Source organism: Miscanthus floridulus, chromosome 19, assembly GCF_019320115.1.
Source record: "Miscanthus floridulus cultivar M001 chromosome 19, ASM1932011v1, whole genome shotgun sequence".
In the NCBI taxonomy this organism is placed as follows: domain Eukaryota; kingdom Viridiplantae; phylum Streptophyta; class Magnoliopsida; order Poales; family Poaceae; genus Miscanthus; species Miscanthus floridulus.
Genome location: NC_089598.1, coordinates 30,382,331 through 30,407,816, shown reverse-complemented (window position 1 = coordinate 30,407,816; position 25,486 = coordinate 30,382,331). Strand labels below are relative to the sequence as shown.

The 25,486-nt window shown below is 50.6% G+C and overlaps 5 protein-coding genes and 1 pseudogene across 5 annotated transcripts; 4 read left to right on the top strand and 2 right to left on the bottom strand.

The window, feature by feature from the left end:
- Positions 1-1,504: 1,504 nt before the first annotated feature.
- LOC136525813 (protein MAIN-LIKE 1-like) lies at positions 1,505-4,321 on the bottom strand. The gene is made up of 4 exons (XM_066518674.1): positions 4,272-4,321; positions 2,273-2,345; positions 2,141-2,187; positions 1,505-1,931 (listed from the first exon to the last, which is right to left on the bottom strand). The coding sequence occupies exons 1-4, from the start codon at positions 4,319-4,321 to the stop codon at positions 1,505-1,507; spliced, it is 597 nt and encodes a 198-aa protein (XP_066374771.1).
- Positions 4,322-5,655: 1,334 nt separating this feature from the next.
- LOC136525812 (uncharacterized) lies at positions 5,656-6,225 on the bottom strand. Its single transcript, XM_066518673.1, has one exon. The coding sequence runs from the start codon at positions 6,223-6,225 to the stop codon at positions 5,656-5,658; it is 570 nt and encodes a 189-aa protein (XP_066374770.1).
- A 1,822-nt stretch (positions 6,226-8,047) lies between these two features.
- Positions 8,048-10,601, top strand: LOC136525811 (lysine-specific demethylase JMJ32-like; annotated as a pseudogene).
- A 324-nt stretch (positions 10,602-10,925) lies between these two features.
- On the top strand, positions 10,926-11,567 carry LOC136525810 (cytochrome P450 93G2-like). The gene is made up of 2 exons (XM_066518671.1): positions 10,926-11,170; positions 11,312-11,567. Exons 1-2 carry the CDS (start codon positions 10,926-10,928, stop codon positions 11,565-11,567), a joined length of 501 nt encoding a protein of 166 aa, XP_066374768.1.
- A 609-nt stretch (positions 11,568-12,176) lies between these two features.
- LOC136529178 (galactoside 2-alpha-L-fucosyltransferase-like) lies at positions 12,177-13,725 on the top strand. The gene has a single exon (XM_066522258.1). It carries the CDS (start codon positions 12,264-12,266, stop codon positions 13,626-13,628), a length of 1,365 nt encoding a protein of 454 aa, XP_066378355.1. The 5' UTR covers positions 12,177-12,263; the 3' UTR covers positions 13,629-13,725.
- Positions 13,726-17,957: 4,232 nt separating this feature from the next.
- On the top strand, positions 17,958-19,749 carry LOC136525202 (galactoside 2-alpha-L-fucosyltransferase-like). The gene is made up of 3 exons (XM_066518192.1): positions 17,958-18,126; positions 18,220-19,674; positions 19,715-19,749. The coding sequence occupies exons 1-3, from the start codon at positions 17,958-17,960 to the stop codon at positions 19,747-19,749; spliced, it is 1,659 nt and encodes a 552-aa protein (XP_066374289.1).
- The last annotated feature ends 5,737 nt before the right edge of the window (positions 19,750-25,486 follow it).

Sequence of the window (25,486 nt, the reverse complement as noted above, 5' to 3'; positions counted from 1 at the left end):
GAGGCTGTGTAGGCTGAGTTGAGGGAGCGTCATAGAGCTGAGAGGGGCCAAGCTCCTTGTGCCTCTAGTCCACGTCGTCGTCGTCCTCGTCCTAGTCCCCTATAGCTGCTTGGCTAGAGGAACCTAAGCCTCCTCTACCTACAGAAGCAATGTACATGTCTTGCATCGTGTCTGTCCTGCAACCACAATGACCAGCCGCACGGCATAGCCGACGTGACAGCCTCTGTTGTACAAAATTATGTTAACTGAAAGAATCTAACGTATTAATAATATGTTTGAAAGAATATTTTGAATCTTACATCTAGGAAGCTACGCATGTCATCGTCCCTGACTCTCGGATAAAAGCCCTCAATGTCTTCAACAGAGCATTTTAGTGTATTGCCCTATAACAAAGTTCTCAGTAATAATACTTTTGAACAGATAGCAATAGGTTTTGTTTTCTTTTGTACAAGAATCTAACGTATTATAAGGATGCTGCGGCTCGAAGGTGGCACTAACTAAAATAGATACCTCTAACACCTAATGTATTGGTACACAACTTAATGTAGAAAAATAAGACAATTGACTTACCACTCTATCCAAGATCGGTCCTGCCTCCACCTGCCTTCCTGCACAAGTAGATTGGTCATACGTCGTGTCTTCATCGTCGGAGGACTTGATGTCGGCGTAGTCATCTTCTGTCCACTGTACCCTTAGCCTACAACGTGTCGCATGTTGGTACCAAGCTTGGTACCGCCTGAACTCATGGTTCATGTGCGGCTCGTTGTTCTCATCCACGTTGTCATGCATCTCCTCCCATTGCTCAATGTAGAACTAGTGGTGCTTCTCCCAGTCAAAAATCTTTCTGTTCTTCTGATGATCCAACCTGCACATATGTCATCGTTACTTGAATCCATGTACATGTCACCATATTAATGGAAATGGACCATCACAAGACATTTGAAATAGCAAAACACTTACTTGTGTAAGTCAACGCTAGTCGAGAACGGAGCCGTTGGCCAAAACTGTCTCACTCTAAATTGGCGTGCAACTCTATCTGGTAGGTGGAACTCGACAGCATAGAAGCAGATTAGAGGGCACCTCATCCAATAAAAGTCATCGTCGAACCCACACATGTTGCTCAACTGAAAAGGAAGTGCCCCCTCTCCATCGTACGGCTCCCACTCCACCCGCAACATGTCCAAACAAGATGTTAGATGCTATACTAATCCATTTCAAACCAGCATGGAAAATAAAATTTACTTACACTAAATGCCATGAGCATGTCTAGCTCGTTCGTGAACTCAATGTATGCCCGCTCTAACCTCACATGTGGAACCCTGACGTGGTCCCAAAGGTACGCCCACATCGGCTGCCGACGTGGAGGCTGACCTGGGAACCACTCACGACGAGCCAGAACCTTAGGACGGCCAGCTAGTAGACGAGCCCACATCCACAACTAGAGTAGGTACACGCATCCACCAAGTGATGTTGTGGATGAAGTCCGACGACACCCCTCGCAAAGCTATCGGTAAAGGAAACCCAAGACTGCAGAGCCCCAGCTGTACTGACCCGCCTGGTCCCAGTCACTGAGGCAGTGGACCCACATCCACGACGTAGTGTCACCCGTGGCATTGGGGAAGAGAACGTAGGCAAACATGTGTAGGATCCATGCCCTGCAGTAGTACCCAACTGTCTCCTCATCTGCCTCCTTGGGGCACTGTGTGAACTCTTGTCGGAGCCAGGAGATGAGAACTCCAGAAGTGCGAGCCCCTTGCTCACCAACCTCACGCCCAAGGAAGGCATCTACTCGTGCTCTCCAACCTTCTAACATGCACTGCCCGGTGACTGTGTTGCCATGAATCCTCAGGCCTAGCATCTTCTGACAGTCCTGGAGTGTGACTGTGATCTCCCCGAAAGGTTGGTGGAAGCTGTGAGTCTCTGGCCGGCACCTATATTTTAGACAAAGCAAAATTACATGTCAAAAAGGCAAGCGCATGAATAAAAGGCCATGAATGGAGGCAATGATTGAATATAATACATGTCAACCAACGCAGTTATGGCCGCTGAGTTGAACTTGGGCAACCCACGATGAACCTAAAAAGAGATGACATCCAGGCCAGCTCTTTGTAGGAAAGGAGTGTACCTGTCATCGTACTACATGTCCAAGAACCCATTATGGGTTCTAGGACGAAGGAGCAGAAGGTCCTGCATGGAATAAAACATAGTCTCCTGTTACTTCACGAACACATGTACGCTCACCAAAATTTGAACAAAACGTATAGGTTATTACCTGCCCCTGCGCTATGAGACATCCTCGGTGGGTCACCTCGTACGTCGAGTCGAGCAGGTGGAATTGCGCCATCCTACAAAAAAGTCAATGAATTAGAAATTCAATATACAATGAAACATGAACTTAGAAATGTACAAGTAATTGACACAATTACATGCATAAATTGAGACATGCATAATTAATTAAATGAATACGGCAAATATGAAATAATGAAATCAACCAATAGTCGCACCTCACTAATCTGCCAATGGCAACTTCGTGAATTGTGGCCAAGTCTACCATACTTGCTGCACTCGTACTGCTCGGGTTCAGTAACAAATGGGGTTCCTCTCCCATGCCCCATTCTTCTAGGTATCTGATCCATAACCATCCTATGCCTCGTCCTCTTCCTTGATCCACGCTTGTTCCAACGGTAAGCTAGATCCGCAATGTGCTTCAGCCCATCATATGGAGGCCACTCTCCAGGGTCTTGGAAAGGCACAAAGCGGGGGCTCCATGTGTGCACAAGCGTGTCGACACTGAACTCGTGAGGTATCCTACTCTCGATATTATAGTTGCGATGCCTTGCTGCTGCCACCAAATGGGAACATAGAAAGTGGTACTGCTTTGGTTTACCACAAGTGCATTTGAAATCTTAAAGGATAACCACATGCATCCTCAACTCTCGGACCTCGCCATCAGACGTTGTACCGCCCCTATGCTCCACCTGATAAGTCCCTATGGCGTGGTCAAAGCATGTAACCTCATGTGTGCTAGCCCTTTCATTTTCCTTCTCTAGGTGTGCTTTTGGTTTCGGAGACCATATCTCTCCATCACTCCGCAACTTCAATGCATGGGCGTGCCTATCGTTGAACCAGACAACAAGCTTGTAGAAGGTGAATTGAATTATTGCATTCATGGGCATACCACGTATCCCCAATAGCAACTTATTGAATGACTCCATCATGTTGCTACACTAAAACTCGTACCTCCATCCACCGGCGTTGTGAGCTCTTGTCCATTTCTCTAAATCCCTCATCAAACATGTGAGCCATTGTCTACCTTCTACATTTGATGCGGTTCTGACCTGCTCCAACTTTTTCTGAAAGTACTTGTCCTCAAGCTGTCGAGCAGCATCTTAGAACAGATCAAAGTTACCCTTCACACTATCCTTCCGGAGTAGATTCTCGACAAGATGCTGAGTACACCAACGATGGTGCAAAGGTGCATACCCCTCTATCTGCTCTCGCATGGCATTAAGTATGCCCTGGTGCCTATCAGATATGACACCAACCTCCCTGCCAGGCCCAACCACATGTATCCGGACTAGCCTCAAGAACCATCCCCAACTATCATTGTTCTCCTTCTCAACCAAAGCAAATGCCAAAGGAACCAACTTGTTCGCGTCACAGGATATGGCTATAAGAAGTGTGCCCTGGTATTTGCCAATCAAGAACGTACCATCAATGGAGAAGATGGGACGACAGTGCCTAAAGGCCTCGACACACTGAGGGAAGCACCAGAAAGCATAGAAGAATATCTACGTCACATCCTTCCATGCATTTGGTTTTGGGATGTACTCATAATGCTTGCCTGGATTCACCACTTTGATTGCATTGAAGAGTACTGGCAGCTGCTCATACCCATCCTCCCAGTCCCCATATATCATCTTCCACGCTCGCTGCTTAGCCCTCTAAGCTTTACCATAAGTTATCACATGACCTCCATACAACTCCTCAACGGTCCTGATAATTGTCCTAACGTTCATGTTGGGTTCTCCCTGCAATATTCCCATCAACCGCTTAGTAATGAGGGTAGATGTCAACTGCCGATGCCTCAGTGTCAGCACATGGTCAGCACAATTGTGTGGCCCAACAACTTTTCGGTGACCTTTTGCTTCCTTGCACAAACCCTCCATGGGCAGCGTTCCTTGTCACACACAACTATGTAACGGCACTCCGCATATGAATGTAAGACCTTGTAAGCTCTCTTTAGTATCACTACAAACGCCTACAACCACCTCTTCAATGCAGGGAGGTCCTTGAACACCCTCCCATTCTCAATTACCATGTTAGGGCCAGCCTCAGGAGCTTCTAGGAGCTCATCATCAGTACCTTCTGCACATGCCTAATCAAAATAAGCAAGATCGCTGAACTCGTGAACTCTTGGATCACGGCGGCCGGGAAAGATACGCCTCAGCATCTCAACATCACTCTCTATCAGCACTCCAATAGGGCGATCATCATCAAAATCAAGAGCCCTTGCCATCTCATATGGCTTCGAATCATGCATAATTTCAACACTATTGGAGCCACAGAATCCATCTTCATAGTGCACTTGCGCAGCAACAGGGGGCACATCCACATTCTCAGAAATGTCTCCTGCAACATAAGTAGAGAAATGAGGAAAGAATGAAAGAAATGGATGTAAGGAAGGAGGTAAGCTCCCAATAACCATGCGGTTAAGACACTTACTCAGATGATTCTGTGTCAAAGGGATCTCATGAGGAGGATATGCCACAACAACATGAGTCTGACAAGCATCTCCAACTACCGCATTAGGGCAGATTGAGCATCGAGAACCGTAGGTGCAACCTCCACATCCATATCAGGTTCCGGGATGGGAGGGTCGATGTGTGCCTGCTGACCCATTAGTGGGGAAAACCCATGAGGGATGGGATCGACTAACACCTGACGCACAACCACGTCCAAACATTGCAGCTGGCTCTTCATAGCCGATCTCACATAGTTCTCCCACTGATCCGCACAACCAATTAGGATCATTCGCCTGAGGATATTGGGAGAACCTAGGTGCAGTACACCCTCAACTTCAATGCCATCATCTCCAAGGCAATACAGCTCCTCCTGAGCCCTTGAAACCATCTCACTAAATGAAGGCATATCATTCAATAGCACATGCATGCTTTGCATGTCAACAAACTCAACATATCCATAGCGATCGTATTCAACGGTGCCTCCATGATATATGGTCACTAGGTTGTTTATCTAGTTCAAACACATAACGAAACACATATTCTTTAGTCCAAATTAGACGATAGATAGTACCTAACAAGTACTTTCTAACTATAAACTAAGTAAATAAGATAATAACTACATACATAGATACAGTGTACTAACTAAATAGCTAGATCCTATTTAGTTAACTAAATATGTAACTACCTATCTAAGTAGCTATCTAACTATATCTATGTACCTATGTATCTATGTTTATATCTATCTACATATCTATCTCACTAGATCAATAACTAAATCAACTACTTGAGTCATCACATTAACTAGTAAATAACAAATGCCAAAACTACTACACTACAATTAACTAAGTACGCACATTGCAAATTCACAGTTTTTACCTGTCCGACGATGGAGTCGCAGACGTCGACGGAGTCACAGCGGACGCCGGGAGTGGGTCAGGCCGACGAGCCGGGCCGGCGGTGGCACAGCCAGGCGCTGCAGGTGCTGGGGCTGGTGGGGGCACGACCGAGGACGGCGGTGGCACGTGGCGGGCGTGGGATGCCTGGCGCTCCGCGTGGCAAGGCCGGCTCGACGGGCCCGGCCGAGGCCAGTGGTGGCGGGCGGCACGGTCACGGTCAAGGCACCGGCGCAGCGGGGCGCGGCCAAGGCGGCCGCGGGCGCGGGCGGCACGTCGGGCGAGGTGAGGGCGCGGCGCGGGCATGGGGACCGGCGCGGCCACGGGGTCCAGCGTGGCCTCGGGGCACGGCAGTCCGGCGAAGGCGTCGGGCGCGGCGCGGGCGGCCGGGCGCGGGGACCGGCGCGACCACGGGGTCCAGCGTGGCCTCGGGGCACGGAGGTCCGGCGAAGGCGCGAGGCGCGGCGCGGGCGGCCGGGCGCGTGGTGCGGCGAGGCGCGGGCGCAGGTGGCGGCGGCGGTGCGCTGCTCGGGCGAGGGAGGTGCGAGAGAGAGAGGGAGAGGAAGAGAGAAAGGATTGTGGCCCATACGTAAGACAGGCTCGGCGTCAGTAACCCTGGCGCCGAGCTCAGCGTCGGTAACCCTGGCGTCGAGCTCGGCGTCAAGATCTACAGCGCCGAGCTCGGCGCCAGGGTTACTGGCGCCGAGCTGCCTGTCATGTCACCGCCACGTCTGCTTCGAGCCCAAGAGCTCGGGGCCAGCAACGCTGGCGTCTGGCGCCGAGACGTGTAAGCTCGGCGCCAGCAACGATGGCGTCGAGCTAAGGGTCCAGATTTTGAAATCTTACCTCCAGGGGCATATTTGTGAAAAAAATTCAAAAAAGGGCTAAAAAATGGTAATACAGGTTGTGTACCTGGTAGTAGAAAATATACATTGGTGGCTTCAGGGCAAAGATAGAAGATTTATCATTGGAAAGCACAGATTGCTGTCATCACATGCGTCTAACACCTGAAGACACGTGGTGAAGAAGAAGAAGAAGAAGAAGAAGAAGAAGAAGAAGAAGAAGAAGAAGAGGAGGAGGAGGAGGAGGAGGAGAAGGTGTTAAGCTAAGCCAAGGAATTAGTTGATGATGGCTCTATGAAGTTCATGGTGATGGATGCAGTGAAGGGCACACCGAACACGAAAAGAGAACAATTAGTTGATGATGGCTCTGTTCGGCTGATCTATAAGCCGCTTGTGCTGATTTATACGGCTGATTTGTTGGGAGAGAAAAATATTGTACCATAGTTGATAAGCCGACTTATAATGGCAGCCGAACAGAGCCATAATCAATCAATCAAACAAAAGTATTTTGAAGATTATTTTTCAAGTAAAAAACAACAACTTTAGAATCCGTTCAAGCTAGAATTGAAAGCATGATAGCATCGATCCTCATCGAGCTTCGGTGACAAACTTTATAAATTAGAATGTCATTCTTAGCTTGTTTATTAAAATAATTGGTACTATTAGTTGATAGTAGTCAAATGATAAGAAATCTTAAATTTGATAAATATATTAACAAGTATTATTATTAGTTGAATCATGAAATTATTTTCTTAATAAATTTACTTAGAGACACAAATATTAATAATATTATCTATATATCTAAATAAACTTACAAAAATCAACTTAATCTAAATCTAGGATGCTAATTTTTTTTGAACGGAGGTAGTAGTCAAATGATAAATTGAACAAGTTGTGTAAACTACATTTCTCTAGGTTCCATTTATTTCACAGCCCAACTTGCCGCGCAACGTCGACGCGCAATCGAGCCCCAAAAGGCACGAACCTCAACACCAAGAAAAAGACCAAGTTATTACTGTGGAGCGTTTACTTTGAACATTATTAGAGTTAATAATAAAGACACTTACCTCTAGCATAGGGATGCGTGATGCCCTCAAATATTTTGCAGCAATTCCAAAATTCATGCGCGCCAGTCTAACTAAGGACTCCGAGCACGTCAGGGCAGCTCCAACCATCGACTTTTAAGTTAGCTCTAAACATTTTTCTCATATTTTAATAGAGGAGAGGGAAAAACTAGCTATTGGCCAAGAACTAAGCTCTTACACACATTTCAAAATTGTGCGAGAATGTTATTAGGGGTTTCTTGTTAAAAAATATCTGCTAAAAGTTTATATTATTGGAGAAGTTGGCTTACAGCTAACTAGCTCTAACCATTGCCCTTACAGAGGCGCAGTTGACTTGCGTTGCAATTTGCAATACGACCGTACTTACGCAGCTGATCACACCGGCGGTCAGAAAGCAAAGCATATATGTGATGTGTGCCAAGCAACGGGCGCAGACGGCGGCACTGGCGCCTGCAGAGTGAAGAGACGCTCTGCTCTGCTCGCGGTTTATCGACGCGAGTAAGATGCAGGAGGTGATGGATTCCAAGCGACGGAGCTGGATGGTTAGCGCCGTGCTCACCGCTGTCGTCGTGACCACCATGCTCATCCTGGGTGGGCGCAACGTTGGAGCGCCGGGGGTGTGGACTGCAGTAGCCAGCTTCCGCCAAGGTATGTATATCTATCAATCTGTGTTTTTTCTTTGCACTAGATTTTTTTCGCCATGGTGTTGTAGCACGTTTTTTCATTAAGGCGAGGAGAAGAATAGCTAGTTCATCAGCTCTAAAATTCTAAAATTATCTGTTGTTTCGGCTTTCACATAGATTATTATGTATCTGAACATAAGATATATAGAAAAAAAAAACTATAAAGCCAAAACAACGTACTCATTTAGCATGAAAGGAGTACGAGACTTTTTTGAGAATTGGAGTATAAGAGACTTGTAAGCTAGCCAAGACAACCTATAAGTCAGATATTTTATTAACAAACATTTCATAGAGATGCTAATGCCAATGTTAGAACTAGCAACATAATTCTATTGGGGCTTTTATGTTCATATAGGAGAAAGTTCCTTATGCCTTTTAGGCATCCACGTATTCTTGTATTTCAAGTGCCCTTCATATACTCGAGTCATCTGAAACTTTCAATGCTTGGTCGATGTGATTTTGAACTTCTGATGGTGAGGTATGGAATCGCCATTTTGGATTGAAAATTAGAAAGTTCGTCGAAGAGATGCAATGCAATTCAATGACAATAGTAACACATAGACAGCTGAAAGTCTAAAAAGTCAATTGTTATCCTTTTAAGAGCCACCGATATGAGTAGGCCGGGCAGGGATTAATAGAGAAGAGTCAATTGTTATAAATAGTAGAGTTAAATGCACCAGAGATCCATTAACTTGTGTGGAGATTTCAGTTGGGTCCATCAACTTCTAAAGTGTCTTTTTGGATCCATAAACTTTTAAAATGGTTCACTCCAGTCCATACCTATTTATTTAATCTTAAATTCAAAGCACATTTGTAGAAACCCCCTTCCCGCACAACGTAAGTACGCGGACGGCTCCGTGGCGCCCGTCGTCGCTGCTGCGGGCGCGCTGGCCAGGCCCATGCCGGAGCAGGCGCGGCGGCCGCTCCCGAACGGCATGAGCTGCATGTGCTGCCCCTTGGGGTCGATGCCGGCCCCCGCGCCGCCGGGCATGAAGCGCTCGGGCAAAAACTGGAGCGGCTCCTCCCAGCACCACGGCGTCCAGCTCCGCGCGCAGCTTCTCCATGCAGTCCGGGTGGTTGAGCGCCAGCGCCAGCGCCCACTCCACGCTGGTGGCCGTGGTGTCGGAGCCGGCCGTGAAGATGTCCAGCACGAACGCGCGCTGTGGAGCCCGCGCTGCGCGAGCTGTGGGAGGAATCCCGGGACCTGCTGGGCCTCCCTTCCCCTTCTCTGGACGACACCGCCGTGCCGCGCGTCGACCTGCCCCGACGTCGCTCGCGTTCCTCCGCGACCATGTCTCCCCGGGCCGCCCGTTCCTCGTCTCTGCCGCGGCCACCCGCCACTGGCCCGCTGCATCGCTCTGGCCCACCGCCTCCTACCTCACCGACGCGCTCCGCTCCACCGTCGTCTCCCTCCACCTCACCCCCGACGGCCGCGCCGGCGCGCTTGCCTCGCACCCGCACCCACGGCGCCCCGGACCCTCGAGGTGCTTTGCGCCTGCGCACGTCCACCGCGTCGACTTCCCTACCACGGTCCGACTCATCAGGGGATCCGACCCGGCCGCCGGCCTGGTAGCGTACGCGCAGCAGCAGGACGATTGCCTCCGCGGGGAGTACGCGGCAGTCGCCGGTGACGAGGATGCGCACGTGCCCTGGGCCAGTGAGGCGCTCGGCTGCCTCCCCAAGGCCGTCAACCTCTGGATCGGCAACGCCCACTCCGTCACCTCCTTCCACAAGGACCACTACGACAACATTTACGTCGTCCTCTCCGGCGAGAAGCACTTCCTCCTGCTGCCACCGACCGAGCACCACCGCCTCTACCTCCGCGACTACCCCGCCGCCCACTACGTTGCCACAGAGCAGGATACCGAAGGGGAGCATTAGTTCAGGCTTAAGCTGGAGATGGAAGAGCCCGAGAGGATCGTGCCGTGGAGCAGCGTTGACCCGTGCCCTCCGTCGCCGGAGGAGATGGCCGTGCAGGCGTCGTCGTTTCCGCTCTACTTCGACGGGCCGGCGCCGATACGGTGCACGGTCCGGGCCGGCGAGATGCTCTACCTGCCAAGCATGTGGTTTCACCATGTCAGCCAGAGCCCAGGGCCGAACGGACTCACCATTGCCGTGAACTACTGGTACGACATGCAGTTTGACATCAAGTATGCCTACTTAAGCGCGCAGCTTCTCCATGCAGTCCGGGTGGTGCGGGGTCTCCTTAAGCGCGCACTGACGGCGCCGGCCGTCATGGTGCGGGCGTGAGCCGTGCGCGCGGCGCACAGGACGGCGGCAACCACGTGGCCGAAAACCACGGCGATGGTCGGTCCCGACGTGTGCGCCCCATGACGCCACAGCGCGGACACTACCGAACAGCCGAGCTCCGATCGCCGACCTCCATGCCTACCCCAAACCACACCGCCGTTTTGGCAGACGCCTACTACTTCCAACACTGGCCGCGGCGACTTCGGATGTGCCCACGACGCCGCGCCATCTTCCTCAGCCTCGCAGGCCCCGAACGCCGCCGCAGACCGCCCGCGACGTCATCCAGGAGCTGGTGCCGAACCTCACCACCGGACACCTACCTCCTTGCCGTCGTACTCTGCCGGCTGCGCCACTCGGACTGGGACCACGCGCCGACGCGAAGAAAGCAGGGCGGGGCAACTGAACTGGTGCTGGCCTAGCCATCAACGTCAGCCGCCACCTCATCAGCATGTCCAACAACACCATCATGCGCATGGTGGCCAGCGCGCTGCCGGGCCACATGACGGAGGCGGCCAGGGACCGCGCCAAGCACGTCGCCGAGCTCGTGGGGGCCTTCAACGTCGAGGACTACGTGGGGCTCTGCCGGGGATGGGACCTGCAGGGGCTCACGCGGAGGACGCGCGAGGTGCGGGACAAGTTCGACGCGCTGCTGGAGATCATGATCACGGGCAAGGAGGAGACGCGGCGGAGGACGTGAACGCCGAGGTGAAGCTGACCAGGGAGAACATCAAGGCGTTCGTGCTGGACATCTTCACGGTCGGCTCCGACACCACGGCCACCAGCGTGGAGTGGGCGCTGGCGCTGGCGCTCAACCACCTGGACTGCATGGAGAAGCTGCGCGCGGAGCTGGACGCCGTGGTGCTGGGAGGAGCCTCTCCAGTTTCTGCCCGAGCGCTTCATGCCCGGCGGCGCGGGGGCCGGCGTCGACCCCAAGGGGCAGCACATGCAGCTCATGCCGTTCGGGAGCGGCCGCCGCGCCTGCCCCAGCATGGGCCTGGCCAGCGCGCCCGCAGCAGCGACAGCGGGCGCCACAGAGCCGTCCGCGTACGTGACGTGGTGCGGGAAGGGGTTTTCTATAAATATGCTTTGAATTTAAGGTTAAATAAATAGGTATGGACTGCAGTGAACCATTTTAAAAGTTTATGGACCCAAAAAGACACTTTGAAAGTTGATGTACCCAACTGAAACCTTCACATAAGTTAATGGATCCCTGGTGCATTTAACTCTAAATAGTATATAATATTTGATTGGTGGTCAAGAAATAGGGGTGAGATACTCGTAGTCACGAGTGGTATCAGATTTGATAATGGAGACACAACTGGGATGTGGTGGGGAAGAGGAGTGGGAGGGAGGAAGGGAGAGAGAAAGACTACACTACAAAAAAATATATAGAGAGAGGTCGGAAGGATCATGATGTGGCAGCGGAGATACGTCCACTAAAAAAAAAGTTTAATGTGGACAGAGAAACTACTCGTGTGGTTCAGTCTGATATTGATTGTTATTTGGAATGAATGTATCACTGTTCATAAATTGTTTTGAAATCAAATCATGCGAAGCTTATTGATATTTTGCCAAGAGAAGTTTCATCCATATTATTCTACGAACTGTAACTAGTGAACAAATAGTAATATAACAGCATGTAGGCGCTTCCCACCATTTCCCGCTTTTGACATGACCTGTGACAGGTTCCTTGCATCCGACGGCCGCGCACCGCGATAGGCTGTACAACGGCCTAGTCATCGACAGCTTCGACGAGGAATCCTGCCACAGCAGGTACCAATCCGCCATGTACCGCGGGAACCCCGGGAGGCGACCCTCCGCGTACCTCATCTCCAAGCTGCGACGGCACGAGGCTCTCCAACGACGGTGCGGCCCAGGCACCGCCGCCTACAGCAACGCCCTGGAGCAGCTCAAGTCAGGCAAGAGGAACGCGTCACCGGAGTGCGCGTACATCGTCTCCATTTCCTACAGCGGCCTCGGGAACCGGATCCTCGCCGCCGCGTCGGCGTTCCTGTACGCGGTGCTAACCCACCGCGTCCTCCTCGTCGACCCCAGCAACGAGATGGACGACCTCTTCTGTGAGCCGTTCCCCGACACGACGTGGCTGCTGCCGCGGGGCTTCCCGATGACGAACTACACCAGCTTCGGCGTGGACACCGCCGAGAGCTACGGGAACATGGTGAGGAACAAGGTGATCGGGAGCGGCGGCGTCGCCGCCGATGCTTCGACGGCGCGACCGCCTGCGTTCGCGTACGTCCATCTCCACAACGACGCCACCGTCGAGGACAACTACTTCTTCTGCGACGACGACCAGAGGCTGCTCCGGCGCATTCAGTGGCTGGCGATGAGGACGGACAGCTACATCGTGCCGGGGCTGTTTCTAGTGCAGGCGTTCCAGGACGAGCTCGACCTGATGTTCCCGGAGCGCGACGCCGTGTTCCACCACATCGGGCGGTACCTGTTCCACCCGAACAACCACGTCTGGGGCCTCGTCACGCGCTACTACGACGCCTACCTCGCGGCGGCGCAGCAGCGAGTTGGCATCCAGGTGCGTGTCTTCGGCGTCCAGCCGAACTCGCCGGAGCTGCTGGAGCAGATCACCTCGTGCACGCAGAAGCAGAAGCTGCTCCCGGAGGTGCTGGCCACGGGAGCGCCGACAACGTCGCCAGCGTCCCGTGCCAGGTCCAAAGCCGTTCTCGTCACCTCGCTCAAGTCATGGTACTACGAGAAACTGAAGAGCATGTACTGGGAGCACGCGGCGGTCACCGGCGAGGCGGTGAGCGTGCACCAGCCGAGCCACGAGGAGTACCAGCGCTCCGGCGCCAGGTCACACGAGCACAAGGCGTGGGCCGAGATATACCTGCTGAGCCTGACTGATGTGCTGGTGACCACCGGCATGTCGACGTTCGGTTACGTGGCGCAGGGGCTCGGCGGCGTGCGGCCGTGGGTGCTGTACAAGTCTACCAACAGCTCTGCCGTGCCCGATCCGCCGTGCGGCTGGGACGTGTCCATCGAGCCGTGCTTCCACAAACCACCGAGCTATGATTGCCGTCTGAAGCAGTGGGCAGCAGACATCTCAAAGGATGTGCCGTACATCCAGCACTGTGACGACTTGAGCTGGGGGCTGAAACTTGTTGGTCGGAACAAATAGGATGTCCCAAGGGGACTCAATATAAGGCTAATCTGAATAGTAAGTTTTATCCTGTTATTTCTAAACGTGTGATATCATGTAGAGTCAATTGTGAGGATGAACCAAACAAGATCCTGTAATGCATAGTTAAACTTTTTTGTTTCATAAACTACTCATAACATTTAATTTGGGGATTGTCTGCTCAGCACTCGGGTGTTCTAGGGGCATGTGACACCCTAGCGTGGATGGCACCTAAAACACCCGAATGACAATAGAAACAAAAAATTGAGTGTTTTTCATCCATACAACACTCAGATTATCATGACCATTGGATCCAGATCAAATGAACCAAAAAAATTATTCAAATAGTACAAAAATATTAAACAAACAAAAAGAAAAAATTAGCCGGATTATAGAAGCTAAATTGAAAATTTTCAAAAGGGAACCAAATAAAACATACATAAAATAAAAAAGCTAAATAATAATCAGATGTTCGAGTAATTCTGACCATACTCATCTACGAATAATCAATTTACACAATTGAACACAGAATTTACAACTGTTCGTACTAAACGATTGAATCTGCATGCATGGGTGGCAAGAGAACAGGTGATGTGACCGTGACCTGGTCACTGCAACTGCTGCAAAGCAGCATGCTCTGCATCGGCCACGCAGCATGCACTCCACCGGCCGCGCATGGTCGCAGCAGCATGCACTTGCGTCTCCACCGACCGCGCGCGGTCCCAGGAAGGCGCCCGACCGCGACCACCTTGCCACCCCGGGCCCCGCAACCGCTTGGTGCGTTTCACCGGTACCATCACGTCCATTCACAGCGCAGGATCGACGGCCACCGGATCAAGCGCGCTGAGCAACTCAAACACACCGAGTGTGATAAAGATTTACCGTTAATTTGTGATGCAGGATAGGAGGAAATGAAACTTTTGTCCCTCGATGTGTATTGGAGTGGATTATGATAGAACTTAAACTAAGTTTCACCTCAAACCCACTCTAGCACATACGGATTAAGTGGATAAATGCACATCCAAACATGGTCTAATATGGAACTTAAACTAAGTTTCACCTTAACCTATTCTAACACATATCAGGTTAGTCGTGGTCGATGGATCATCCAGTGGTGTCTATGCCAGTTAATTTTTTTTGCAATTGCTCGTAGCCTCTTCACCGTCCATATAAGTGTTATCCCTGGTGCGTATAAACGGTCATCCAAGCAAAGAAGTTAAGATTGAGAGTTGCCCTAGAGTGTTTTCGGTGTGTTTTTGGTTGAGTTTTTTCTTTAAGTTGAAGTTGAATACTTGTTACTCTTGATGATTGTCAATACCTAGACGGACCAGTGGAGGACTTAGTGAAGTTTCTCGGTGGAGTTCTGGTAGAGGAGGCTCTAACACATGGTCCTGAAGCCTACCATTCCATGGTAGAGATTGGGCATTCACTAGTGAACGAAAGCTAAACTGAGTCTTGGTGACTCTTCAATGCTGCAACGTGATTAGAGTGTTATGACAACACAACCCGATACCACGGAAAAAAAATTCAGTTGTCTCTTTGCCTTTCTCTAGTTCTTGCATTACTTCTTGTTTACCTCTTTCTTACCTTGTTGTATGCAGGTTCTCTTGTTGAGTGTCAACTAGGATTGCTTTGGTAGAATGCTTAGCAATTTTTCCTAAGTTTCTTGTTTTTAAGGATAATATCTCTTTGTGTGATCATGGTCTTTGATCTTAGCAAGATTGTGATGATCAACCCGTGAAAGATTAAATCTGTTGTTAAAAAAATGTCAAGCTAGGTTGCGAAATCTAAAAAAAATGAACTGGTTGTTTGTTTCACCTAAGTACTATAAGTCCATAGACCATGATCCCTAATCCCTAGCAGAAATTGGATCTAAGGCCTCCGAGTCAAATTAGAGGAGCCAAAACTTATATAGTAACGTCCATTGACCATTATGCACTGCAATTAAAGGTCTGATGACAGAATCGAAGTACTAACAATCTCCCGTTGATTTGTAGTGCATCCCAACGCTAAGGAGACAAAGCCACCGACCAAAATAAAGGACAAAAAACAGCGACCAGAGGGGGTGAATGGGAGCCTCAAATTTCTTTCGAAACTTTAAGCCACTGTCCCAAAATCATGATCCAAGAGCAAAGGCACTAGAGAACGGATGATCAGAAGCCAACGGATGGCTCGGGACCTTTGGCGATGACCAACGATACAACGGATCAACCAAGAACAGATAGAAACAAGTGCTCGAAAGAACGAGAGAAAACAACACAATCTACACAGGCCCAGACTGTCTGCCGTAGGGAGCCCGGACTGTCCGTGGGTCAGGTCCTGGATTGTCCGGAGTTGAGGGCCGGACTGTCCGGCGTTCAACTCCCGAAAACTGAACGATGAGAAACAGTTTTGACCTGGGCAGAAAGAAGAACGGCGGACTATTCGCGGTTGAATCCCAGACTGTCCGCAAGTCAAACACCAGAAAACGAACTTGCTGAAATAGTTCTGGACATGCTTCAGCAGCCGCCTCGGACTGTCTGCTGGAAGGCCCGGACTATCCAGCGTTCAGAGCAGCAAAACACGACCAAAAGAAGACCTTCTGCTCGTGAAGTGAACAGTAACAACGGGCTGTCCGGGGGTCAGGGGCAGACTGTCCGCGAGTCACGAAATCAGCACAAACAAAGTCGCCCGAAAAACGCCTGAAGCAAGGAAAATCCCGATTTACGACCAAATCAAAACCAATTGCAACCAAATTTTAACCACATGGGGCAATAGGTGAGCTAACTCTAGGAGATCATCGCCCAACTTGAAGCCAAAAAACAACGGTTTTCCAACACTAGAGCTTGATTCACCCTAATCTATGAACTCGTGAGGAATTAGATAAAACCCCTCGGTGGAAAGGCTCAACTCACGTCCTAGTTCATCTCAGTGCAAAAGGAACGAATCAAAACGGTCTCAAAACGACGAATCGAACCACATAAGAGAAGGGAGAAAGGAAGAACGCGAAGAACACAAACGCGACTCACAAGAACAACTCACAAATCGAATCCCGGAGGACACGAGGAGGTTAGGCCTCCATTCCCTCTGCAATCTTTGGTTCTTACACAAATTATTCAATTTGTGGACCTCTCACAAGAAAACCTAAGGAGAGGGGAAAACCTAGAGAAGGATGAAGCAAAATGAAAGAGGTGAGGGAGATGGGAGCTCACCCATCCTATTTAACAGGGCTATTACACAATCCCAGTTTTGCCCTAAGATATTTTTGAGTCGAACCACTTAACCCGAGGGCACTATGGTCCAACCCGAGATAATCTTCGTCCGACGGCCACCGCGCCCTTCATGAGATAGCTTCGCCTCGACGCGTACTCCTCGATGCCACCACGTGTCGTTCGTTCCTCCTCGGAACCTCCGCTCGGGTTTTGAGGCCCAAACCCGTGAAACTGGCCACCGATGGTTTTGAGGCCCAAACCCCCAAACCGCCCGCGAGTAGTGTACTCTATACGCGTCCCCCGCCGCTCGACACATGTCACCGCCGTCCTTGATTGGTCGTCCGCCAAGTCCTCCTGAGCCCCGCTCAACTCACACGTCCGCCGTATTGACTCGGTCAACACGGTCACTCCCATGTACACTTGCGCTTGTCGATGTCCCAGATGTCAGTCACCGTGGCTGGTCACCTGGCCTTTTGGTCCCTCAGTCCAAGCCTCACGTTCGTCCTTCACCACTCCCGGTCCATCGGCACGGTACGTCCCTACTTGATCTTCACCTCACCGCGATCACCGCCTTTGAGTTCCACACTTGCACACCACAAACCAAGATACACGTCGCACAACCCAACTCATGCCATGGTTAGCTCATAAACTCAACCTAGGTCGTGGATCACGTTGACAATCACTCATCACAAAACGAACTACAAGGGCACATATCAACCTTGTGTTCGCACAAAATACTGTAAAAAAAAATCGCGACTTGTTACTAGGAGTTCAATATTTTTTTTCAGAGTTAGTGGTAACGAAGACATTTCACATGTAGCTTTTGCATAGACTCCATGTTGAAGTGTAGCAGCATTCTCAAAGTCCATATTAAACTGTTATAGTGTTATATATAGGACTCCAAACGTAAAATGAGAGTATACTAGTCCTTGAGATTCGAGGTTGCTGCATCATGCAGATTGCTATTGCAGACTTGTGGTTGATCTGCTTCGCAATAATATACTACGTACACAACATTCGTGGCCAATCCGGCAGCCAAGAAGCATTTTGGTATGGCGTAGCACGGTGTCCGAAGGGAACAGCAGAGCACGTACTTGCAGTAGTTTGAAGAGGCTCCAGTGTCCGTCGAAAAGCGGAGATGGCGAAGCTGCTGGTCGACGTTAACGTCAAACGGCGGAGCTGGGCGGTCAGTGCCGTGCTCGCTGCCGTCGTGATGACCGTGCCTCTCCTCGTCATCATCCTCAGTGGGAGCAATTTTGGAGCACCGGGGATTTGGATTCAGACTGCCGTGGCCGGCTTACGCAAAGGTCAAATTAATTCGATGCGTTCGCACGTATGTAAACTGAGTTGTCTGGCCTTTATCCTTAGTCCTGTTTGTTTCTGAGATCACTTGTTTGCAGGTTCGAACGATCTCGCCATGCAGCCGAGGTCGTCAGCGCGGCGCCACGATTGGCTTCTCGGCGGCCTACTGGTTGACGGCTTCGACGAAGAATCCTGCCACAGCCGGTACCAATCCGCCACGTACCGTCGAAACCCCGGCAGGCAACCCTCGACGTACCTCATCTCCAAGCTGCGGCGGCACGAGTCCCTGCAAATGCGGTGCGGCCCGGGCACCGCCGCCTACAGCAACGCCCTTGCGCAGCTGAAATCCGGCAAGAGCGTCGCGTCGCCGGAGTGCAGGTACATAGTCACCGTGCCCATCGAAGGCCTCGGAAACAGGATCCTCGCCGCAGCGTCGGCTTTCCTGTACGCGCTGCTCACGGACCGCGTCGTCCTCGTCGACCCCAGCAACGACATGGACAACCTGTTCTGCGAGCCGTTCCTCGGAGCCACGTGGCTGCTGCCGCCGGAGGGCTTCCCGCTGGCAAGCTACGCCAACTTCAGCATCGACACCGCCGAGACCTACGGGAACATGCTGAAGAACAAGGTGATCGGCGGCGGCGCAGACGCCGCCGCCGCCGATGTGCAGCTGCCCGCGTTCGCGTACGTCTACCTCCACAGCGACGCCGGCATCCACGACAGGAACTTCTTCTGGGACGAAGACCAGAGGCTGCTCCGGCACGTCCAGTGGCTGGTGATGAGCACGGACAACTACATCGTGCCGGGGCTGTTTCTTACGAAAGCGTTCCGAGGGGAGCTCGGCAAGATGTTCCCGGAGCGCGACGCCGTGCTCCACCATCTCGGCAGGTACCTGTTCCACCCCAACAACCACGTCTGGGGCCTCGTCACGCGCTACTACGACGCCTACCTCGCGGGCGCCACGCAGCGCGTCGGCATCCAGGTGCGCGTCTTCGGTGGCCAGCCGAATTCGCCGGAGATCCTGGAGCAGATCACCTCGTGCACGCAGAAGCACAAGCTGCTCCCGGAAGTGCTCGCCGCGGGAGAGCCGGCGACGTTGCCAGCGTCGCGTGCCAAGAAGAAGTCTAAAGCCGTTCTCGTCACGTCCCTGAAGCCCTGGTACCAGGAGAAGATCAGGAGCATGTACTGGGAGCACGCGACGGCCACGGGGGAGGTGGTGAGCGTGCACCAGCCGAGCCACGAGGAGTACCAGCGCTTCGGCGTCAAGTCGCACGACACCAAGGCGTGGGCCGAGATCTACCTGCTGAGCCTGACCGACGTGCTGGTGACCACCAGCCAGTCCACGTTCGGGTACGTCGCCCAGGGGCTCGGTGGCCTGAGGCCGTGGGTGATGTACAAGCCGGCCAACGGCACAGTGGTGCCGGATCCGCCGTGCCGCCGGGACGTGTCAATGGAGCCGTGCTTTTTCCAGCCGCCGAACTACAACCTCTGGCAGGACCAATGGCTGGATGCCAGTAAGATTGTGCCACACGTCCAGCGCTGCCCCGACTTCCCCTTGGGGGTGGGGGGGGGGGGGGGGGGGGGGGGGGGGGGGGGGGGGGGGCCTGAAACTTGTTGGTGCGAATGAATAGCTTCGGACACGTCTGAGATATACCAAGTGACAGCACGATGTAGTCTGATGTTTTTTTCACTTTCACATTTTTTTAAAGTAACAGTACATGAGTTTGATGTTCTTTTTTCCACATCGGAGCTATTTCTTTTCAATTTCATTACTGAACAAGGTTCGGAGCATGTTTGGAGGGGCTTCTCCTGGCTCCGGCTCCAACTCTGGCACTGTAGCACTACTTTGGCGGAGGCCGGGAGAAGCTCCAAATGTGAGCTCCTCTTCTTTCTAGTTAATTTCTAGGGGAGATGGAGCCATTTTTTTGCCAGCTACAGTACAAACATTGTTGCACAGTGTATTGGGAACCGGAGCTAGAGCACCGAGAGCCGCACCAAACGCGGCCTCACTTTCACACTTTTTTTTTGAGATATGCTAAAAGTCAACCGGTTATTTTTCCGGCTGTGGACAACCGATTTCTGGGCCGTCCGATTTGGGCACGGTTCGGCGCTGAGCTGCTTGACGACGACGACGTGCGTACTGCGCGCAGCGGATCGCAGCGGCCGGTGGTGAAGAAGGCAACCTGTTGCGGCTGGGTCACGCCATCGCATCTGTCCACCAGCCTCAGGAACTCGTCCCAGTACTCCACGATGGAGCCGGTGTACTGAAGTTGGATGAGCTCGTCGAACGCATTGTTCCCGGCCCGCACGTCGGGGCACCGAAGCGGCGGCGCACCGAGTCGGCGAGCTGCGGCCAGGTAGGGACGCCGCGGTTGTGCGCTCGAGCCTGCAATACCAGATCTGCACCGCAATTTCACGGAAGGGAAGGGAAGGGAAGGAAAGGAATGTTGGCAAGGGTGGGTCCCATCGCAATATGCGAACAATTTGTAATTTGTTCTAAAATTGTGAACAATTTGACATATACTTATTTCATATCTGCAATCTATAGAAATAATTTATAATTTTTCTAAAAAAATTGACATATATTTGTATTATCCTCAAATTACACCTCCAATAAATTACTCTGCAGAAATCATTGTAAATATAGTAATAAGACAGTGTAAATATAGCTACGAGATAGTAAAGTGCATGAAAAAATTTAGTTGACAGGAGGGTCAAAACAACAGAATATCACCTAGACAGATTTTTTTCCCCCTACATCTTCTAATTACATGCGCAAGAAATCGATGCTCTCCTCGTGCCAATGATGCTCACCTTGTTCAGGAGTGGTTGCGCCCTGTGGCGTTAGAAGGTGGCTTGGAAGTGGCATGCCGGCCAAACAAAGGAGGTTAATGCAGGGGCAGAGCAGCCAGTTGGCGGGCCGCCGTTGGCCGCGTGCAAATGAAGATGACGGTCAGGCTAGGGAAGTAGGGAGGTCAAGCTTTAGGATTTTTTTTATTTTTAATCCTTTTTTAATTAATATTTTAATAATAACCGCTTCTAAAAAAAATTGCACAAGGTAGCGCTTTTGGTCGCGCCAGCGCAGACAGCGTGACTGCACCACGTTGTCGCGCCACGTGCACCGGCGCGACAAGGTAAGCCACGGTGGCGTGCATGTTTGACCGGAGCTGGCGTGGCTTGGCGTGGCGGTGCGTGGGGCCCACCCTATCGCACTAGCGACTCCAGCGCGACAGGATGTTATAAGGCCGCGTGGCCTATCTGCTTTCTCCTCTCTTTCCCTCACTCCCTCAGTCATGTGAGAAGGGCGTGAACCTCGGTTCTCCTCTTTCTCTCTCTTCTTTTTCTTCTCATTGTCTACCTCTCTTTGATCAAGTTTGGTTTTGGATTTTTGGTTCCTTTGGTCTAGTGCATGAGGTATGCCTCTCTCATCCTCTTTTGTTTTTTTGTGTGGTTGATGGTTCTAGACTGCTATGGTTTTGACTGCTGTGTGCAATACTGGCTTTTGCTTTGTTAGTTGATACATTGTTGCCCTAATCACGCGTATTATTAGGATTCCATTGTTAGATGTTAGACGGTTGGTAGTGGTTGGCACTGCTCTAGGGTTTGAATGCAATATTTGGACAGTGTCTAGCTTGGCCTATGCTAAATAAAGTTACCTCTAAGTTTGTGATTTGAAGTTAATTTGTATTGATTAGATGTATGGATGGGTTGGACTGTGTATATACAGAGATGGTTTGAAGTCCATGAGGTTGTGTCTAGGGTTTCATATCATGTTTTGATAACTTTGCTTTGTTCAACTACTCTGTAATAGGTTCAATGGCGGTTCCAAATAACAACCAATTCGTGTACCATCCAAAGGATCATGGTACTATCGGTCCTTTCTTACCAGCAGAGCCAACACCGTTGTGTTACTATGGTTTACCGGCATTTGTGAAGCAGTCAAGGCATCCCGCGTCAGCTGGGCATGCTTTCTACTGTTGCCAACTTAAGCGTCGTCCCCCGACACTTGATACCTACCTAGAGGGATGCAGCTTCTATCAGTGGATCGACGGCGATGAAATGTTCGATCCGTCGATTATGTTGTTTCCTTATGACCTCTGGAAGAGCGTTCCATATTCTGAATTTGTTTGTTGGGTTCCACCGCCACCGAACCCTCCGGAAATGACAGAGGCAGAGAAGGTTGTCGCTGCTTTGTGCCGTCTAGCCAATCCTCCTAAATGCAACTATGGAGTGTCGGTGCTACTAACTACTCCCAGCCAACATGGAGCATTCGCTGCCTTCTATCGCTATGGATTGCCAGATTATGTACGTTGTCATGAAAGCAATCTATCTCTAAGCTTGTATGTGTTTTGCACATACAATGTTACACTTGAAACATTTGTTTTTTGCAGAGAGGGTTCCCATCTTGTGACTTTGAGGAGTACAACTATGGACCTAAATCGCACTGGCCTTCTGACTATGAATTTGCGGAGTTTGAAGCGGGCATTAAGCCATGGCCATGCATAAAGATGCCGGAGTGTAAGTGCAAGTGTGGCAGCAAGGCTCGCGAAGGAGTTGTTCCGTCTGAGCTAGGATACGTATACTACTGTGGCAATGCTTATGGAGGGTCGTCTGAGTTATGGGTGAGTTGACTGAACCGTTGAAGTTACTACATTAACATAGGCCACTTGTTTGTTTGCTCATTGCTTTGTGTTTGCTTAGGTGGGGAGGACATGCAATTGGGAGAACTTCCCTGGTCGTGGAGAGTTACTAGAGAGGCTGAAGATACATTCACCTCTCAAAAAAGATTGGAAGCGTTGGATGCAGGAGGAGAAGCAGATAGAGGTGAGGACGAGGTACGGGGTAAAGATGCCATCATGGAAGACCCGTAACAGGATTTTAGAGGACTTTCCTCAAGTGACCGGTCGACAGCTGAATTATTACAATAATGAGGCCGAGTTGATGAGCTTTTGGTGACAAAACAAGGAGGCCAACGACTTTAAGGAGGCCGAGGATGCGAGGGAGATGGCCTTTTTCCACAGGCATATCCGTCGCTTATGTGAGTAATTGATTTCAAAATTTGTTTTGACTTGTGCATCTTCTTACAATTGTTGGCAATGAGACATTATTTCCTTCTTGTAGTCCCCGATGTTGCAACGAACGATGGCCATATCCCCGCACCCATGGAGGAGGACGATGACAACATGATGATGAGGACAATGAGTAGTGTTTCCTCTCAACCGATGCTGACAAGGTGCACTACATATTTTGCAAATGCCAATAGGTTTGGCATTACGTAGGTCTTGTATATGGTAGATGGAGGACTGGTACGATAGCGCTGCTTCTTTTGTGCAAAGGCAGCAGGATCTGTACATATTTTGCAAATGGCCATGGGTTGCCATTTGGTAGTACTTGTTCATGGTAGATGGAAGACTAGTGTTAGTAGTAGTGGTTGTATATGCTAGATGGAACACTTATGTAAGTGATGATGATGATGATGACCTTGAGTTGTACGAACAATGGTTCAAACTCCTGATCGTGTGTAATGCTTCGAACTTGTTATGGTCTGACTCCTTATGGTGTGTAATACTATATGAATAAAATTCACTTTTAATGACGTAGAGAGAGAGAGCGCACCACAGTGTTTGTTGGCTGCTGCTGCTGGCTATGCACTACTCCTACAGTACGCTTGATGCACTCTACTTATCTCTATCTCTTTGCAAACAAAAAGTTTAATACTACCTCAAAGATTTTGAAAGGAGAGAGTGTGTGTACATGTGTGTGGCTTGTGACCTATGTGGATGCATGAGACGAGAGAGTGCAGCAGGTTGGTAGGGCATGTTATTTCTAGGACTGTCGCGCTAGGCTAAGTGGCGCGACAAGCCTATCGCACCGGAGTCGGTGGCGCGATAAGGCTATCATGCCAGGCATGTTGGCGCGACGAGGAGACGCCGGCCAGGCCAAACCACTCTGGTGCTGAGGGCTCACTGGTGTGACACTGCCACACCACTCTCAGTGGCATGACGCTGTCACACCACTACAGCTGGCGCGACACTGTCGCGCTAGTGAGCCCCCGTTACCAGTTTGGTTTTGCCTAGGGGGTGCCTCCTCATCGCGCCACTGCGTCTAGTGTGACAGCCTTGTCACGCCACCAACTCTGGTGGGACAGGTTTGTCATGCCGCCTAGCCTAGCGTGACAGTCATTTGCACAGTGCTACATCATGGCAGTCGCACCAGCATGTCTAGTGCAATAGGCCTGCAAACATTTTTTTTGTTTTCTTCCACACTTCTTAACACAGAAATACAATTGACACGTGATACATACCATATAATAGTTCATAGATGCCCAACATGGGTCACAAGTTGACAAATAATACACAACCAACGTAGCATATAACATCAAGTTCACATAGTTCATACACGACGAACTTAGTCCACATAGTTGACACAGTCCACACGACAAACATAGTCCACCAAATGAGCACATAGTCCACATAGTTGTACCATGACCAACATAGGCAACAAAAGAAGCACATAGTTCACAAAACATGCTTGAGATTAAGGGTTAGGCATGAAAGGCTCTCGAGGACGACGTCGGTAGCCTGGATTTGTTGGTTGGAGATTAGGACTGTCGATGTCAGAGCGGTCATGGGCACATCGTCGCACATTTTGTCCTTGACCTCATCGCGGGCGTTGGGATGAACTCTACACAAAACATATACAACATTGGGAGTTTGTATCGCCAGAGGACCATCAGAAATCATGTAGTACTTGATGATGACACACGCACCTGAGTTTGTGTACCTCGAGGAGCATCAACAAGTTGGGAACCTGTCAGCTCATCTTGCTCATAAGTTGGATCATCGATGTCATCATCACCTCCATCGTCGTCGTCTTCCTCATCCCTATGTCTTGCACGGGAGCTCTCCGGTCTGTCAATCGCCACCCTTTGGCTTGTACGGGTTTGTCATCCTTGGTGGGATCCAGGAGGTGGCACTTGTACATCTTCGGCTCACATGCAACTCAACTTGCGAGCCATCCATTGACAGGATGTCAACACCTTCTGCAACCATGGTCATGTGAAATGAGAAGTGGTTACATGTCATTCCAGGTGAGTAGGAAAATACATAGGCATAGGGGCATTACCTTCGCAAATTCTTCAAGGTATGAATTCTCAATCCCTCCTACACATCCAAGGTAAACTCCGGCCTCATTGGAAAGGTGAGCTAGCTGATTTGCCTAGAGTACATGCATAATCATCATTACCATGTACTTTTCAAGTGAAGCTGCGTGAAGGCATAGTTGAAATGAAATGCTTACCATGTAGTGCGGGGGTAGTGTGGGTGCACCATGCTGCAATTGTGAAAAACATAAGACAGCGTTACAAAA

Coding starts and splice junctions, on each gene's coding strand:
- LOC136525202 (XM_066518192.1), top strand. CDS start 17,958: ATGGCGAAGCTGCTGGTCGACGTTAACGTCAAACGGCGGAGCTGGGCG. Junction 18,127..18,219: donor CGTGGCCGGCTTACGCAAAG/GTCAAATTAATT, acceptor ACTTGTTTGCAG/GTTCGAACGATCTCGCCATG. Junction 19,675..19,714: donor GCGCTGCCCCGACTTCCCCT/TGGGGGTGGGGG, acceptor GGGGGGGGGGGG/GGGGGGGCCTGAAACTTGTT.
- LOC136525810 (XM_066518671.1), top strand. CDS start 10,926: ATGTCCAACAACACCATCATGCGCATGGTGGCCAGCGCGCTGCCGGGC. Junction 11,171..11,311: donor GAGGAGACGCGGCGGAGGAC/GTGAACGCCGAG, acceptor TGCATGGAGAAG/CTGCGCGCGGAGCTGGACGC.
- LOC136529178 (XM_066522258.1), top strand. CDS start 12,264: ATGTACCGCGGGAACCCCGGGAGGCGACCCTCCGCGTACCTCATCTCC.
- LOC136525813 (XM_066518674.1), bottom strand. CDS start 4,321: ATGGTAATTGAGAATGGGAGGGTGTTCAAGGACCTCCCTGCATTGAAG. Junction 2,346..4,271: donor GACCTCCCTGCATTGAAGAG/GTGGTTGTAGGC, acceptor ACTTTTTTGTAG/GATGGCGCAATTCCACCTGC. Junction 1,932..2,140: donor CATAATGGGTTCTTGGACAT/GTAGTACGATGA, acceptor TCTAAAATATAG/GTGCCGGCCAGAGACTCACA.
- LOC136525812 (XM_066518673.1), bottom strand. CDS start 6,225: ATGGGCCACAATCCTTTCTCTCTTCCTCTCCCTCTCTCTCTCGCACCT.